This window comes from Ostrinia furnacalis, unplaced genomic scaffold (genome assembly GCF_004193835.3).
Source record: "Ostrinia furnacalis isolate ACB-3 unplaced genomic scaffold, ASM419383v2 OfSCF4102, whole genome shotgun sequence".
NCBI lineage: Eukaryota > Metazoa > Arthropoda > Insecta > Lepidoptera > Crambidae > Ostrinia > Ostrinia furnacalis.
The window spans coordinates 36,152-54,840 of NW_021134341.1; the positions used below are offsets into that span (position 1 = coordinate 36,152).

General features: G+C 34.6%; 1 protein-coding gene across 1 annotated transcript in view; it reads left to right on the forward strand.

The window, feature by feature from the left end:
• The first annotated feature begins 223 nt into the window (after positions 1-223).
• The window catches only part of LOC114358693 (uncharacterized), a 152,239-nt gene continuing 133,773 nt past the window's right edge, over positions 224-18,689 (forward strand). Inside the window, exon 1 of the mRNA XM_028312714.1 lies at positions 224-576. Coding sequence (XP_028168515.1) covers positions 553-576 — 24 coding nt within the window. The 5' untranslated portion in view covers positions 224-552. The remainder of the gene's footprint in view (positions 577-18,689) is intronic.

The following is an 18,689-nucleotide window of genomic DNA, read 5'->3' on the forward strand; positions in this document are numbered from 1 at the left end:
CTCGGACAATAGGTTGTTGTTAATTCGTAGTTAACTTTTTGGAACCTTGTCACATTTAGTAGTAGCATATGCACTGAAATGCAGGCCCGTGGACGATGTTGATGTTGTTTTGTCGTCTCTTTCTGGTGTAAGGCGTGAGGCTGTGTTGGAGCGAGCGCGGCTATCAAGGTGGACCACGCTTACGCTTGGCGCTCCTCGCTCGCCGTCAGTTGATGCAGTGCCGTGTCGCTGAGCAGTAGTCGCTCTCGCGCGTCTTTCCATTTTCAAAAATTTACGTATTTACAAACTTTGTTGTGTTTTGTTTTCGGTTGTAACAATACCGTCAGCTGTTTGTGACAATATCCGGAACTGTGTGACAATAGAGAAAATTAACTGTGCAATTTCCTAAGTTTTTTTGAAGCATTGTTTTAATTTACGGTGTTGGTTAGTGTAACCTTGTGTTTGTTGATTGACGTGCGTTTTTCGGCGGGAGTTATTTTGGCGCGTATGATGTAACCGGCCGGAGGTCCCGGGTTCGATTCCCGTGTTATGGGACTTTCGTGGTGCTGAGCTATGATGCATACTTCAATGATGATGGTAAGTGAAATTTACGTACAAAACCCACTTAGTTATATAGATAAGTTAAAGGATACTTACCTTAAAATAAATAGTTTACTTAAGTAAGGTAGGTAAATATAGGTAAACGTACTTATTCATTTACTTTATCTTTAGGCCCACGGACATTAGCCGGGTGAAATCTAGGTTATCGCAGCGACTTCAACTGTGTTGGTTACATTAATTTGTAATTTCTTACGTTAACCTGGTCACCAGGTACCTACCTAACTCTTTTCTTCGTATAGATCAAAGACTAGCTACCTATATCAATATACAGTAGGTGCACCTATTCGAAAGGTAAACATTTCACAACTTTGATACCTACATGATTGATGTTACGTAAAATAACTCTTTGTTTGAAGAACGTAAATGTAACATTCAATGTAACATAACATCGCCAATGGCTTTTGTAACATGTCTATAGCGGTGTTAATGTGCGAGTTCTTTTGATGGTCATAACCATATTAATTCATTCGGAATTTACTAGTAGACACTTTATTTACTTTTTCACCTATGTATGATTTGATATTTAAATATTGAATAGGTTTTAGGGTTTCTAGGGTACATTTGCATACAATATGCTCTCATAAACATATTGTTTGTCCATTTATCACGTTACCTACATTATGATAAGCCATTTAAATACAATCCAATATCGTAAGTTGTAGTTTATTTTATTAAACAAACACTCATTTTAATTTATTGAAAATAAAAATATTCTGACGTAAAAAGAACCCGCTACCGTTTTCAGGTTATTCCCAAACGGGGAATTTCATTTGGTCCTCGCACGTAAAGGTAGAGGAAAAACGTTAGTCTCAATCAAATTATTTGTAGGAAAATGTCTTCATATCGATCGCACTCGATATCGTTAGATTGTCGGGAAAGTTTGATAACGATAAAAATTTAAACGTAACATCACCCTTTTAGGTAGGTATAATACTTATTTAAGTATTTGAACAGTTAAATGTGACTTAATAATAGCCTGAATGACAAGTTTGCTCGAACGCGGAAAAACTACGAGTAGGTACTTAGTAGCGGTGTGTCGTTTTCAAATGATTTTTACTCGTATATTAGAGTAGTAAGAGTAATCTCCCATCCCAAGCGTACTGTCGCAAGTTCGAGTCTTATTAGACATAGGCAGGCATTTCGTATTTAAATGCATGAACCCAATAACTACTTTAAGATGATACTGACTTTTGGTATGCTCGGAGAGACTGCGCTTCTAAAATGTCAGAATCATGTTCTTAAAATCCTTGAATGTCATACGAACTCGTTAGGACTGTGCTACGAATGACTGCATCTAGTACTTGCTGTTTCCTTTCATATGATAGCCAAATACTTATTTTGTACATAAATAAAAGCAAGTCACGTAAAATAGCTTTAAATAAGTACTGCTAAGCGTTTTTATTGCAGATAAAACATCTTAATAAGAGAAATGAAAATGAAAGGTATTCATTCTCCCAGATAAGAGGTAGTACAACCAACCCCAGGTGCCAACCCTTGGGACCATAACAATAATTCTCAGAGCGTGCATAGAATTTAAAACATCCACCGCCATAATGACATTCACCACATATCTCGTCTACCCCCATGGGATTGCGTGATTACAATAACTTAGCCAGTATGCGAGTATGTGTGTACATCATTATGGTTCTTTAATTCAGGGTCAACATTTTAAAGAAGTTGAAATATTTTACTTCTGTGATTGAAATTTAATTAGTAAAAAATGTTTTGTCATTAAATTAATTCATTCCTTAAGGTGATGCCTTGCGAATATTGGGCGTTTTAAAGAAGCGCAGAATTAGTTTTAATCGTACTTTTCTTATTACTTATGTTCTTATTTTGAAATATGTCATAGTTGACTAATAAGTCTAGTGTCTGGTCGAAGCCGAAACATGAATGGAAACAATTTTCTCGATAGAAAAAAAATCCAAAGATGACCCTTCTATTACTCGGTTTTTCGTTTTATAAGCAGATAGGCTAATATTTCAATACCAAATTTTGTATATTGGTAAGGTAATAACATATTCTAAGTACTGGTCGAGTTATTTTCTTTAAATAGTGTTTGGTTTTTCAATAAATACATGATTTCCGATTTTTGTCGCTTACGTTATTTTATTCCGCGCCGCGCGCGCTATTGCTGTCCCTTTCCTCGCACTGAGAAATCATATTTCTATCCCTCTGTGTGCGAGGCATTCAGTCGGCCGAAAACTTTTACGAGGTAGCGCCTTAAATAGAGGTACGCTGTTTAATTTTTCGATTGTCTCTTAAACCAATTGAGTTGTTTTAAGAAGCGTTTTTTGACTAAGGATACTGGAATCCATAAATTGGTCCACACAACTGGTGTAAAATATACAATTAAAAGTTAACAAAGCAAACTCGCAGACAGAAGCTAGTGTAATGAGCACTTGTGTTGCGTGATAACTCGGTGTATATTAAGTACTGTTTGTAATTTATAGGTACAGATATAAATTGTTTCGTTAACGCTTCATTGAGGTGCAAGGTCGCTGCTATGCGGTAACATAGTACTTGCTCAATTAGGATTAGGTTTAATTCTCCGCTAATTAGCTAAAGGTCAGCAGCGATAGGTATAACATCGGATGTCTATACTGACAGCTCGCGTACCTAATAATCTTTTATTAGGTAATAAGTTTGATTCACTGCTATTTTGATTTATTCAACTGATATTGACTAATTTCGTTATCGGTTCATTGACTCTACTAACTTTCTCCTAAGATTAACTGAGTCGTCAATTGTTGGGTTTTATTGGGGGTTAAGTTAGCTGCATAAGAGTTGCAATGATAAAAACTCCAGAGGCTGCGAACATAATTATGATTGTTCTGGTGAAATTTTCTCCTTCGAGAAGTACAATTTCGGTTTTATATCAAAGAAAATGTCGACTACAATAAAAATGTAGATCTTTATGTCTTACTTTTGTAGTTTCGTGTTTAAATTGGGTCCTAAAGGTCTTGGGTAAATTTAGGTTGGATAAAGGTCATGGAAGGGATTTAGTTTGTCCCTGAAACTATGATTAGGCCTACAGAAAATGCTATATTGATGTTTAGTATGATTCATAATTTTCTACTGCATAAGACCTTCACTTTAACTTACACGTTTTAAACATGTTACGCTCAGAGACTCATATAATGATTACCTACTTATACTTTCAAAAACTTTCGTTAATAAAAATAATTATTGAAATTTGAAAGTTTATTTTCAGTAGACTTTCATTAATAATGTTGTCTCCAGTCTCCACTTAATTGCATTGCATCAGTTGACCAATGCTTTAAAGGCGAATGGGGAACAGCCCGCGGTTTTTCAGCATTAAATAAAAACGAATTTAAATATTGCAGCTGTTTTTTAACGGAGTGCTGCTCAAATTGAAATCCCGTCGTTTCTTTAACTTTCATTTAATGAAATGAAAACCAAAGCCTGCTTTTTATTCTCACAGAAAATACAACGCATGAGTTATTGGATTTTCAAATAAGTATGAGTGTTTTATTTAATCAAGGCGAATGGTTTGCTTCCACATAAGAATGTTTCAGAGAAGTTCTATTCATATGAATTAATAGTTTTTTTGTTATTCTTGTAGCTTTATAAGTAGGCTTAATTTGGTAGAGGTTTTTTGTCAATTTTTCATAATTTAATCAGCGGATCTAACTTACAGTAAAATGGTTATTTGTGTAATAGCCTAATCAAGCAAAATGAACCGGCTTTACATAATGTGGTCCATAAACTTGTAACAGCTGTTCCAGGCCAATGTTTAGGTATTTCAAGGCCTTTCAGACCACGGCACATCAAGTTAAATACTGTAGTACCTTATGTAGTTGTAATAAATACGATTTTTTCATAAAAATTTAGAGTCCAATGTGCTAACGACTGTACAGTCCGCGTCATACAGGGTGTCCCAGAATGGGTGAATCAAACTGCTAGGGGAGGTAGCTCTACTAATTTACTATCCCTAAAAATATGAAAAAAAAAATTGAGTTCGGTTTTTTTTAATAAAGTGCTCTTTAGAGCATTTTTGAGTTTACTCAAAATCTTGTCATTATTTTCAAAAGTTTGTTTACAAATAAACAAAGCGAGCATGTACAATTAATATTAGTAAGAAAAAAGTACAAATAAACTCCAAACGCAGCAATTATAGCCAGATACTTAGGCAAAGCTGATTTATTTTCACTTTAAAAAAAAAAATTTTTTTCCTCGTGCGCTTTATTTTTTTTCATATTTTTTAGGTATAGTAAATTAGTAGAGCTACCTCCCCTAGCAGTTTGATTCACCCATTCTGTGACACCCTGTATAGTTCGTGACACCCAAAGTGGCCAAAAAGTTGATTACACAACCTTATTCCAATTGTAACTAAGACCTGTTGCGAACTTTTTGGTTCCTTTGGGTGTCACGAACTTTTTGACGCTGACTGTACGTTGCTAAATGTGGTAGCACGATCAAGGTACTAATTACACTATTTTTTGTTGCTTTGAACGTCTCATCTAGACACTGGACGTAAAAACGACCTAGGTATCTAACTACGTAGCTGTTCTCAAAAGGCATTTGTTTTTAGGAAACCTAATTAACTTTGCAAGTTATTTGGAAAGGTAATTTGTATGTTTCGTTCTATTTTATTAGGTAATTAATAAGAAGAGAAAGTGAAAAACGGACTTGAAAAATAACACATTTCTGTTAAAAATTTACCCACGAACTTGTGACGATTATTTTATGGTCCAATCTATCTCAATAAAATAAATCATCGAATAAGCCTAGGTAAGTTACACACATACAAAATATTATAGATTTTGTATTCACACCAGCATTCATCCAATCCAATCGTCATTCAATCCCATTCATTATCCGAATCACCCTGTATAATGTAATAATCCGAGCGAGTTATAAAAACTCGCGGCCGTCCATAATTCATGGGCGATACAATAGAACGCGTCCTACGGGACTCGTAATATTGAAAACGGGGATTCCTTATACCAGGACTTTAACATGCTGCAGCTTGTTCCCATTGAGACATCCCGTTGTTTGCAGTATCTTTTTTATAGTGTTTTAACACAGAACATCCCGTTTTGTATTTTTTTTTATGCATAACAAGGCAGGAATTTGGCCGCAATCGCACCTAGTGATAAGTGAGATGCAGTCTAGGATGGTACATATCCGCCCTGTAAGTGCCGCGTAGTGTCTGTCCCGCAGAAAATCGAATTTCAAACTCATTATAGTCACACGACATGACAGTCGACATAGATAATTACTGGCAACTAGTGGTGACTGAGTCTGTTCCGGCGTTTCTTCTCAGCACTTGCCATAATTATGTTTGTCTCGAAGCGCTGGTAGGGCCCAAAAGATAAGGAGACACGTAAAGTGCCCCATGGGCTACCTTTTTTTATTTACTGTATTTCGACGTTCATAAGTGCCACTAGTGGTCTAAATTGAATAAAATATTTTTGATTTTGATTTTGAGTCCCATTTATCAGTCCCCAATCCTGCAAAAACAGTTCCTCCAAAAAACGGGATGCCTTCGTGGGTAAGCCTTATGCGGCAGTAGTTAAACTTACTCATCGTTTTTAAAAATAGTGTTGTCATGTCGCGTACTACACGACCTTGCTTCAACTGTTTATCGGCAGTTACGTTTTTTGGATTACCTTAATTATATTCAAATGAGGTTTACTTTTGTACCTATTTACTGCCTACGCGCTATTACAATGTGAGCAGCCAGCAGCTGTTTGATCATTTACATATATTATTTTATATTTGTACTTGTCGTAGTACTTTGGCTCGCGACTTCATTTATGTAGATTTAGGCCCTTTTTTGATCCGTAGTCAAAATAATCATAAAAAATGACCAGTGGATAATTATCAGCAAAATGCGATGATTAATTTCACTTTTACTACAATTTTTAACTATTAGTTTACATTTTATTAATATTTAACCATTGGTAACAAAGACAATTGGTTATTTTAACTACGGATCTTGTAATTTTGTACTTGTAATTTTGACATACATATTACCCATACTGAAACTGTCCATGTGCCTTATTCTTCAGTTAAAAGTTATCCGACGATTGAAAAGTTCGTTCTTGATCCAAAAAATCAACCAGTAGGTAGCTGCCCTTCAAATTCTTAGTGAACGTTATAGTTATCCCTCGTACAACCATAGGCCATACAATACGGGGATTATATTCTTCCAAATAGGGTGTTGGATCCATTTTCTCCCTCTGTGATTATTTTAATGGGACGCGAGTAAATATTAAACTTATTATTTATAATTTTAGGCAGACTCCTGGCCAGATGTTAAGATATACGTACTTGTATTACATAGCTTTCCCGTTATATTCAATGATGTTACATTATTTACATAATATTAACTATAATATTTGCACACAACGTTCAATTTCCTTTGAGAACTGCTTAATATTGATATTGACTTGACCAGCCTGTATACATATTTGAGGAGGATTCAAGCTTTGAGCTAACATAATGAAGACTTCGAAGTCTTTGCAGTTATTATTAGTTCTAAATATATCAGCCTTCAAAATGTATATCTCTATATTAATTTTAGTTACCATTTAACTTCACAGTAGGTAGGTATTGCTGATAATATCATTGTTTTTACGAAAATAATGTGTAATATTTATGTTAGTTATGAATTGTGGTAGCTTTGTTCTTGGATAAGGTCATTTGGTTAGTTTTCTTTTCGGAAAAAAAATAAAAAGTTTGGGGAACCCATTTCTTAAGGATACGAGAATAAATATTCACGTTTAGTGGCAAAACTGTTTTAGGCAACCTTTATAAAATAACCATAATGTTCATTAAAGAGGAGAGAGATGTGCGATATAGAATTTCTGTGAAATTTATTCATTGAAATCTAGTCAGAAACCTGTAACCTATTGATTTTTACAAAACATTGTTTTCCTAGTTAGTCACTTCCTTCTTAACTATGCACCAAAATTACGGATGCAGTACTAACCTCTTAAAAACTCACATGCATGGTATGACATGGAGTGCATTAGGGTCCTTTACCTTAAGAACATTTCCTACCAGCTTAAGCACTCTAAAATTTGCTTTCTGGTTATGCACCAATGACTCCTTCCGATGGGAGTTGTGTCTCAAATGAGTGCTTGTGTCGTGTTTAATTGACCATAACCATGACCATTACCCATTCCCCTAATTTGCTTGGGGATGGTTCTCACAAGAAAGACGCCATTATATTAGGGGGAAATACAATCTTATGAGCCATTCGGGATGGTGCACAATGGGTTTGCATTTGGCTTTGTATGCTTGCCCTTGTAAAGTGGAGGTAAAATGAGATGTTTTAAAGAAAATATAAATAATGTAGAGGGTTATGTTTTTGTGTTCTTATTATTTAAGGTCCTCTTCCAAGTAATGTTAGTATATTATGCGGCTTTTGTGATTTAGTTTTTGACATAACTGTGGCGGTTTTCTGTAAACCTAACTAAAGACTTTCTGTTGACAGTTGAAGCCCATAGTTAATTAGGCCTGATTTTTCAATAGTCGGATAACTTTGTTTATTTCGGATTGACAGTTTCAGTACCTATGAGAAATAAGTCGAAATTATAGTAAGTTTATTCTTTAATTAAAATATATCTGACGATTAAAAATCAGCCCTTAAATGAATTTATATTATTGATTATTTAATTTTCATTTAACGTTTGGTAACATCAATTCAGCTGCCATCCGAGTTGTTTATAGTCTCTGCAATGATTGTAATAAGTTATGCAGCAATGATACGAGAAGGGCACGCTTTGTAGGGAATTAAAATATAAATTATGCAAGACTTTGAAACAAGGAGCGAGCGCGAGAAATTGGCCAAATCCATTGTTTATATTGTTTACACTCGAGTTCCTTCGTAAACTGTAGAATATTTATTTTGTTATTTGTTTGTTCTTGTGTTCTGTGTGCGCGTTACGCTGAGTTTTGTGAGAATTTTGATGATGTGGTAGTTTTTACCTCCCTTCTTAAGCACCAGCCAGCAATCTGCCCGGCTAACTATGTAAATATAAATTGTCACTTAGTACCTACGCAATAAAGAATTTTAATTGGCTCAGCATTATACCTTCTTATTGTTCAGAGAGGTACATTCTCTTGCTGAGACTAGTCCTGTTGTATTTGAAATTCGCTTGTCTTCAGACAACGTAGAGTCTAAATCAATTTTTTAGATTACGTCTGTCGTACATTAAATAAATTACTAACATAGTTGTATAAGGTACTCATTTACTAACCATGTGGATCATTGTTATCTTTAAATGAATAAATTGAATTGAATTGAATTGAATAATATTAACAAAAGTTAAATTGATGAATAATAAGTAATTAAGATATACATAGTCCCGCCGATTTTACTGGCAGGTAAGAATCAGGAAAAGTAGAAAATTGAATTTTCTCCAGTAGACCTCAGCAGTGTGGCTTTAAAATCGAATGTCATTTGTTTTACTTTTTTAATTAAAATTAACGCGACTTAACATAGTAATTTTATCAAAAAGTCATTATTATCTATACATAGTTTGTAAATTCAATTACGCAAAATTGCTACTAGTAATGAATAAAAAAAAACATAAGAAACGTAGTCTTGTTCGTATACATTTGTTTTATTAATAGCAAAAGAACTTTCCTTACCAAGATTTCACATTTCTGAATGCTCATAAAAGTAACCTAGCGAATTAATAACAGTGCGTCGCGTGATGGTAATGACTGGAAACTGCATTTACTTATTAAACTACCCGCAGATGGCATACACTGTATAATGTAATGATACACATTCATGAGAATCGTAAACCGCTAGCTTTATTTTAACACTAGCTTTCCGTCCGCAGCTTCGCCCGCGTGGAATTTTTGGATTTTTAGGATTCCGTAGTCCTGATATGCAACCCATAAGGTTTAATAAACTATGAAGTTTCGATATGTCTGTCTGTCTGTCTGTCCGAGGTGGCTTTCTATTGGTGAAAGAATTTTTAAAATCGGTTCTGTAGATCCAGAGATTACCCCTTACAATTTAACAAATATTGTACAAACACACAAACTTTACCTGTTTATAATATTAGTATAGATGACTAGCAAGATGGGATAGGCATTAAAAGCGCTTTATAAAAGCCTATTTCCAGAAAATTAGTGACTTTTATAACTTTTATGTAACTTGTCTTAGAAAAGTTTCATGACCAAATAGGTTACATTTTACATAATAGAGCGAACTTTAAGAAAAACCTTTTAAATCCAATTAGATTAATTTGTAACCTAAAATAAAGGTTTGTTTACAATAGAGCCAAATTATCCGTCGCAAGATAGTAACTTGATAGGTTTTATTGATCTTCTTAATTGCTAGTTAATTATTACTATCTAGCTAAATTATTTGTATTTATTTGTTTGTCGGCAACTTGATGCTAATGATCTTTAATTAACGTAAATTGATGTTGTAATTATTAAAATAGTTCTATGAAACTAAAATAATGTAATTAAATTGTGCTCTTTTTGTTTATTGCAAATTAATTACAGTATTTTATTACTTACTGCAATATTTATGAGTTTTCAGCAGCGTTGAAAGATAATATAAAATGAGTAAGTGAAAGAATATATCGAGTGACAATCTTATCGGTAAAATAATCTATTCCTTATCAATTATAAATGACCGATTTGAGAGGCGTAATGCATCGTCTCAAGTGTAAAACACTGACTTTTAAATGTTATTATTTTATATTTATGTACTTACATGATATTTACAACACGGAACATTAAGCTTTAACACTAGAGTACACGCGCGGACTACTATAGTAGACCAGGGTAACATTTTACGCTATAACTTTTTGAAAACTTGCGCCAGAGAGCTGGCATTCCAGGAAAGCCTCGTTTACTAAATTTGTCAGTAAGCCAGTAAAGCTTGGGTCGCTAGAGTCTGCGCACTTTTCTAAAATTGGCCGTCAAAACTGCGGGTCTAGACAAAAGCCCGAAATCACTCGACAAAAAAATTATGAAAGACTTGTAACAAATGGATTTACACCGTGTACCAGGCAGTAGAAAGTCATGAATACTATGACAGATAAAAAACTAATCATATTTATTCAGTCAATTTTTTTTTGTTAACATTGGTCTCAAAGTGCAATTTTAGTCCAAAAAATTTACAACTTTTAAATCTGTTTATAATGTTTGATCCCAAATAGTTATATAAAAAAACTTTGATTAGAAAATAACTATAATAAACACTTTTATCATTTACATAGTTATTCTATTCATAAATTGCTTATAAACTGATTTACAGTGATTTTAAATTGGCTTACCAGAGTAGGCCGCGCGTGTATTCGTGTAAAAAAAGGGGCGCGTGTACTGCAGTGTTAAGTAATAATGTAGTTTTTAATAGACTCCCAAGGAAGGGTTATGTTTTATGTAGTTTTTGTAGGCGTGAGATATTACAACAAAAAGTAGTAAAAATGTAGAGTCAAAAAAGTATCAACCTTTTGTCGATACCTGTGAATATCGTTTATCTAATAGATGAATTCCAATTAGGCTAACTTTACAAGTGGTGAAATAGACCGCAGTTCTGTATTTCATCAAATTCATGAAAGTGTACATGTAAAACTAATAAAACCATAGTTTATCTGTTTACAATTTACACTATAATAACTACTCAAATCAAATCAAATTGTCAAATCAGTATCAGGTTCTACCATTTCAGCATTTCTTTGAGGCAGATATTTCTTTTAAAAAACCTTAATGTGTTTGAAAACTAGTGAGACCATATTTTTTACTTTTTTACGATTTACACCGTCATAATTCGGAGTCCCGATTAAAATATCTCTTGTCGCCGTATATCAGTTAAAGTGCCGTGCAATACACGTTTATGGGCGAGTTTTATCAACTTACGGCCTGCCCTACCAGGGCTGCCACTGTCTCGGGGGATGCCACTGCCCAGTAGCCATCGCTCATTTGATGGCGATGTCGAAGCTGCGACCAATCAGTCGCTGAATAAAGGCGCTTGCAGCTTTTCAACTGCATTGCACATCATCAATCTTTCTGTTCACAACTAGTGAAAAGTGCATTTACCTAGGCAAGAATTGGCTAGGTAAATGCACTTTCCAAATTACTTTTAATAGAAGATCATATTTAGTTTTGTTAAAAATATACCTACACCAACCATCTTTTACCGACTTTTTTTTGACGAGCAGTGTAGGTACACGTTCATAATTTAAATTTTGATCAAAATTGGTTAGTGTGTGGAAGGTGGTTAGTCTGTAAAAACTAAGTAGGTCGGACGAAGACAAGGGCAAAAGCTGTTTAGAAGAAGATGCTTTTACCATTATTAACCATTACAACTTTAAGTTATTTCTGGAGAGTTGACAGCCCTACCGCCCACGCGTTCATTTGTCGTCTACCGGGACTTTCTCCCGGCTGATGTGACGTCATAGAGTAAGGCTTAAGTGACAGAAAGGCCATAACTCTACATTAACGAAAATAAAAGTGTAATAAAATGAACTTTAGAAGTATTATGGGTATTAAGTAGTTTAATATGCTGTATGGCACTGACCTGCCATATTGTTAACTGGAATGACTGTCAGTAGAAATAATTTATGAAAATGATTCTAGCAAAGGGATCATGAAATTATTTATCGAAATAAAATGATGCTCACATTTTATTAAATAGGTGATGTTCTATTGAACAATGTACTTAATATAAAAATCCGCTTACTAATATTCGGATTCTATGCTAATATACTCGTACTTGCAAAGAAAAATTCTACGCGCTACAACTTATGGCTACAACCTATTATTTCTAATTCCCACTGGAACTACAATGTAGCCAACCGTAAAAATCTCATTTTCTAGAGCTATCTTATTTAAAATATTTATTAAAATATTAAAATACAAAGTGGTATGCCCCACTAGGTATTTTATCAGTGTTATCTGTAACCACAGACGCTCCTTTTGTAAACTTATCGAAAGTTAACGATATGACCGTGAGCCGTCACGTGAGAGACATTTTACATACCTGCTGTATGACCGAATAGTGTTATTCAACATTTTATACAATGACTACTTAATACTACTAATATTATAAAATGTGAAAGTGTGTTACCTTTCATGCAAATACTGCTGAACGAATTTTGATGAAACTTCAACCTTTTCAGTATTTATTAAATAAAATTCTCGTGCCACAGTTTGTAACAAAAAGTCATCCGAAACGGCTTAACTGATTCTTATGAAATTTTATGTGAATATTCTGGTATATTTAGTACCTAGGTCTGAATTTAGGACGTTAATTTTCATACCCGTAGGTGCAAATCAACGTTCTCTGGGTTAGCTAATTATTGTATTAAATTAGAAAAACAAGTTGAGTTTATCACTCAATGTCTAGTTAAATTTCTATTTCTCGATTGCTGGTTAAAGAATAAGTTAAGGTTAGAACCTCTACGAGAGGTCTGTTTTTATTTATTCTTTGCCTTGCACCAAGAAATAACTACATATTTGAGTTTCAAGCACACTATTTAAAGTTCCAAGAAATGTATAAAATAATCTTTGCCATCCAAATATGATTGTTTGTTCGCGTGTTTAGCGAACCGACGCGACAGAGGAGGCGTAGCGTTTACACTGAATGACATTGGCATACATTTTTTTCTAGATTGACGCAAATCATTGTCTAGGAAACCGCGATGTTTCATCTCTGTCTGACAACAAGTAGCAATATTATTTTGTTTTCTCTCTAACTGCAATAAGTATTATGATTTCTCTCTTTACCGTACCGCCTACTACACTTATCGATGTCTCTTTTGCCCCCTTTTGCCTAGTGGGTGGGTAACTGTCAGATAAAAGGTACCAAATCCAGATATTTGTCTCTGGAACAGTGCTAGTCTAAACCTTGATATATTAACATGTCTTTTAACAGGTCACAACAGGTGCTAGCTTAAGCTTTGATTATAAACACTAAGTAGGTACCTACGCAGTGACTACATATTGTATTTTTATTCAATAGTGTTTGGAAAAACTTAAACAATGTGTCCTGTTTCTCTGATTCTAAGTTAGTCACCACAGAAAACTATACTCCAAGTAGGTAACGACATTTTATACGAGTAGTGTCTGAGTATACTTCTAAAGCTTTGTAGGTATCTATAAGTTTGTCCATCATCTCCCTATGTGCTATTAGTGGGTATGATACAAGGTTTAATTAGTTTGGGGCTACGTAATTGTTTGGATAATTGAATTGTTATTATTAACTAGGGTATTAGTGTGTAGTAGTGACTAAGATAGATTAGCACAATATCATTAGAATTCCGTTATTAAATAAACATAATAATAACATCGAAAACCCATTACATCGTGAAATATTTACCTAGCTTATCCGGCCAATAATAAATACTGCAGTGAAATAAATTGCACCGTATATTGCCTTATCAGCAGCTTATCAGTCGCCTGTCAATATTGACTGCCTGATAAATATTGGGCGTCGCCAAGGATTACTGGAATCTTTTTATATTGATAATAGATACTTATAGATTAAAAAGATACTGGTTGATACGTTTAACATGAGTGATAGTCATCGTATGCTTTAGAAACAATTACCTACAATAAAAGCATTATAAAAAAAAGTAAATAAATAATTATAACCCCGCGAAAGCTACATTGGAAACGTACAGTGAACAGCACACCAATTCTTGTTATATTTTATTATCTATTTTAATGAAATATAGCTACTCTTCGTATAGCTCCAGTGATTTAATGTATCAGGTACTGTTACTAATATTTCAGGTCTTTTTTGTGTCTGCGAACTGCAAACACAAAAAAGGTGTATAGGTATTTCATCCAAATGTAGAGTCGTTACAATTATACCTTGTTTTCATATGAGTTCAAAATCGTAACAGTTTTTAGTACTACATTTTTGAGGTATCCTTCGGGTTCAAAAGACGTCATCACGTGTTTTTTTTGTTTGGCGCCGTAGAAAATTGAAAAATCAAAAAGCGCTGAAATCACTTCCCCTTGCAGTATTGTCTAGCAATTATTATTTAAATGACGGGAAGAAAAAAATCTAAAACCGCTGTTACTTAGCAGCGACTAACATAACACAGATGAATGGTAGCCGTGAATCGGGCGCGCACGCGGCGGATGCGCGTGCGACTCTAAAATTAACACGTTGCGCGTAAACGCCGCGTAAACATGCTCGTACTTAGAGCCTGGGGAGTAATGGCTGGGTAGATAGAATATATTGTATGTAGATGGAAACAAAAAATACATTGATAGATCCGCATAACACTGACAATTGTTCCATGGTCTCTACTACTGTCTTATGAACCACTAGTGGTTAAAATTGAATAAAATGTTTTTGATTTTGATTTTTTTATTGTTGAAGGTGTATTTTTGGTGAAAAAAGGTGCTGTTACCATAATTTTAACTGTAACTATAACTTTAACCGGTGTTTTTGTACGGAATTTGACAGACTTTAAATGGTGCTTTGGTCTTTAAGTGTGTGTTCATATTTATAATTTGTGTCATTAAAACAATCTTATAACCATGAAAAAAGATATATGAAATATCTAACTTTTTGCCATTGGAATTGTTTTCCTTTTATGGAACTACACAAACAATTTGATAGCAAGGTGTTATCCCCATGATAGGGCAAGTAGATAGTGTAGACACCCACCTTGAAGAATTGACACCTGTCTTCTAATTAGGCTATAATTAATAACTACAAAAACAAACTAATAGGAAAGAATGAGAAACTGGCGAGATATTCATCATTAGGACGTGCAGCGTAGGACGTCCACCCACAAGGTGGACCAACGACCTCATAAAGGTAGCAGGAAGGCGCTGGATGCAGGCTGCTACCAACCGACCTTTGTGGAAAAAATTAGGGGAGGCCTATGTTCAGCAGTGGACGTCCGATGGCTGAAATGATGATAATGATGATGATGGAATTACTGAACAAAACTGATATGAAAAAATGAGAAACAAGCGAGCTATTAATATCATCAGGCAAATGATGAAGGCACCTGCCTTAAAAGAAGGCTACCTTGACCTCTCGAGCAAGAAAACTGACTTAGAATAAACTTCTATCATGTAAAACAATATGAAAGGCTAATCATTTTGTCTGTAACGTCAAACTTGTTATCTAAATGGAAAATTAATTTGTAATTAAGTTACTTTTAACATTAAGGTAAAACAACAAAGAATCTTCTATCAACCTAAAATACTTTAGTGGTGTATAATGTGATTTGTGATTTTGTAAAAGAGACACGTATTCTTTTAAAAGTTGACTCATTAGGGAGCTAATGGCATTTTGTTCTTTTATCTAGTATGTTGTAGGTACTCGTACTAACCGAGGTACAACTTGAGACATGCGATGAGGTACAAACTTTGGTGTCTGAACGATAGGCATTTGCATGGCTTAATCGGACCTACGGATTAACAAGCCTTCAAAAAACACCGTTACTGATTTCGTGTGAAGACGCTGACAAAGGTGACCAAGTATCTCCCATTCTGTTCTGTTCTATGTTATTTTACTTCTCAGTATCAGCCGATATCTTTACTACGGAGTATAGTTGTTTAGAGCAACTTATATTTAGGACGTTAGTTTGAATTTGAGCGTGAAGCATGACTGCATTGCAATAAAATTAGATGACATTTCTTCTCTGTCGCAGTTACTCAATGTTTAAAGAACTTGTCATGGAATAGTTTAAATATCTATTCCACTTACTATACTCTCCCACATTATACGTCAGATTGAAAATCGTTCAGGTTTTTCTTTGGATCGGAAGCCATGTGCGGCATCCACGACATAATCGCCGTGTTTTATTGCTGTTAGGAATGTGGTAGCTTCCTTACGCGATGTTTTCTCAGTTAATTGTATGGTTTAGAATACATACGTATAGGAGGTTCGAGTCTTATTGGGAACAAAAATTATTACTCGTAATCTTCTTCTTGTCGTGTCGACAAAAAACCTACACAGTGTCAGCTCAAAACTCTGCTACAAGAGTGGCGTTGTCAGTAGCATTCATGAAATCTACCTGCGTGCAGTTGTTGGGTTGGGGTTACTCTTAGTATGAACTTTTTTAACCATAGTCATGTCATATGAGTTTAATATTTCATATTAAGTATCTCTATTTAAGTATCTTTATCAGTTATTTTTATCCATATTTTCATCACTATGAAGTTTGGAAGGACTAGGTTGGTGTGATGCAGTTGAAACCATCATTTATCAACATCATTTATTTTGAACAGTAAGAAAGAAAAATATTTTTATTACTACAGTATATTCGAACTTCATTCAACCTTTATAAAATTTCCCTCTCGCTACTATAATCAAGATGCTCAACAATTTGATACCACTGCAGTCTACAAACGACAGCAAATAAATCTAAAACCTGTGGCATCTTATTTCGATGTATTAGGTGTTATTTTGCAACAAAATAGTCTGATATGCTGTTGTTGTACAACTAAAGATAGCCCAAGTTTCACTTTAGCAATCTAGAATTGCTTCTGAGTGACTGAAATACCTCGTAACTGAGCTCTTGGCTCTTGTTTTTATCGATCGTTCACGGTAGAGTTGGTATCATTTCTCGCGTTCGATTTCACTGCGCGACACACGGTGCGCCGGCGCATGACACTCGTTAGATTCTACTGGTTTTACATGATATAAGATTATGTTTGTTTGTGAGCATTTTGTATAACTTGGTTCTTTTTGCTTGTCACTGACTGGACTTATTTAGAGAGAAAGGTCTATTCCACTTTGATCACCTGGGATAAGAAGTCCACTTTTATCACCTAGGTGATATTATCCATGGGTGATCAAAGGACCAAAATGTCGCCTGGAGTCCGCTTTGATCACTTGGGTGATCAAATAGAGGTGGTCAAAGTGGAGTAGACCGAAATGAAGGGTGAAAATGCCTATCCTAATAAAGATGATGTATTAATTTTCCTAGGTTTTGACAAGAAATAAGAGACATTAAGGCCATCTCGATCGCATGTAAATCCGCGGTCTTAAGCTGGTTTGTCATCATTATCTCGAGTCAATCTATGGCAGTCCATTGTTGAACTTAAGCCTCCTCCAAAGACCGCCATAATACACGATCCCATGCTTTTGTCATTAAAAGTGCATAACCTTAGTTTGTAGTAAGTAGCTACATCGTAACATTATTTTACGTATTGCTTAGGTATAACGTTGTCTCTACTAAGTATGTTGTTATCAACTAATTACTACTGTCATTGGGAGAAAACACCATACATAGACATAGTAGCGTTTTGGTCGTATATGGAAAGGTTTCTAAGTATGTCAATGCAGACCACCTAGTCCAGACTGGCAGTAAGTCACCCACTTATACTAAATTAGTTTTAGTTGCTACAGAAGTTGCATAATTACCGATAACTTATCTACAGTGAATGTAGTCAGTGTGATAAAATATCGGGAGATTAGTTAAGTAAGATAGTTTATAGAAAATGACAAGCTTCATACGGGGTGTATTTTTGGTGAACATTACCGTTTTAGTCAGAGGAAAACTGATTTGAAAGGTTTTCTTTATGCTGAACAAAACAGCTTTTGGCTGCAATCACACCTGATATTGTCCTTGACCTTGATATTGACCTTATAAGTGCCTATACACTCTCGCTCTTGTCGCAAAATAGAAATTAATTTGGTCCATTAGATTTTGTTTGACGCCCATTTTAAGATTATTTATAGAAATATTGTTTATCGAGTTTACTTACTCCCTTACATTTTTTGCCCTTGTATTTCTTGGAAATCAAATGCTGAACTGAATTATCTTACAAACCGAAAAACAACGAAACAATCTGCTGCCCTACTTTAAACCCTAATCAGTTCTGATAGAGTTTAAATTTCAATAATATTAATCACCAAGCACTTGAATCCACGGTCCCCCTTAAGCTAATTAATTTTGCAAGCCTCTATTACTCTTGGATTTTCCAGTGACTCAATTATGGCGTTTTTGTATCACTTTTTAGTTAGTAAAATAATTGTAGGTCCTAGCTTGAACCGGTTTGGTAACTGTAATTCCCACAGTACTAGTTTTGCAAATAAACTATAGTTAATAGTCATACGGAAATAAGCTATAAAAATGATATCAACTTAGTTTACTTGTAAAATGGGG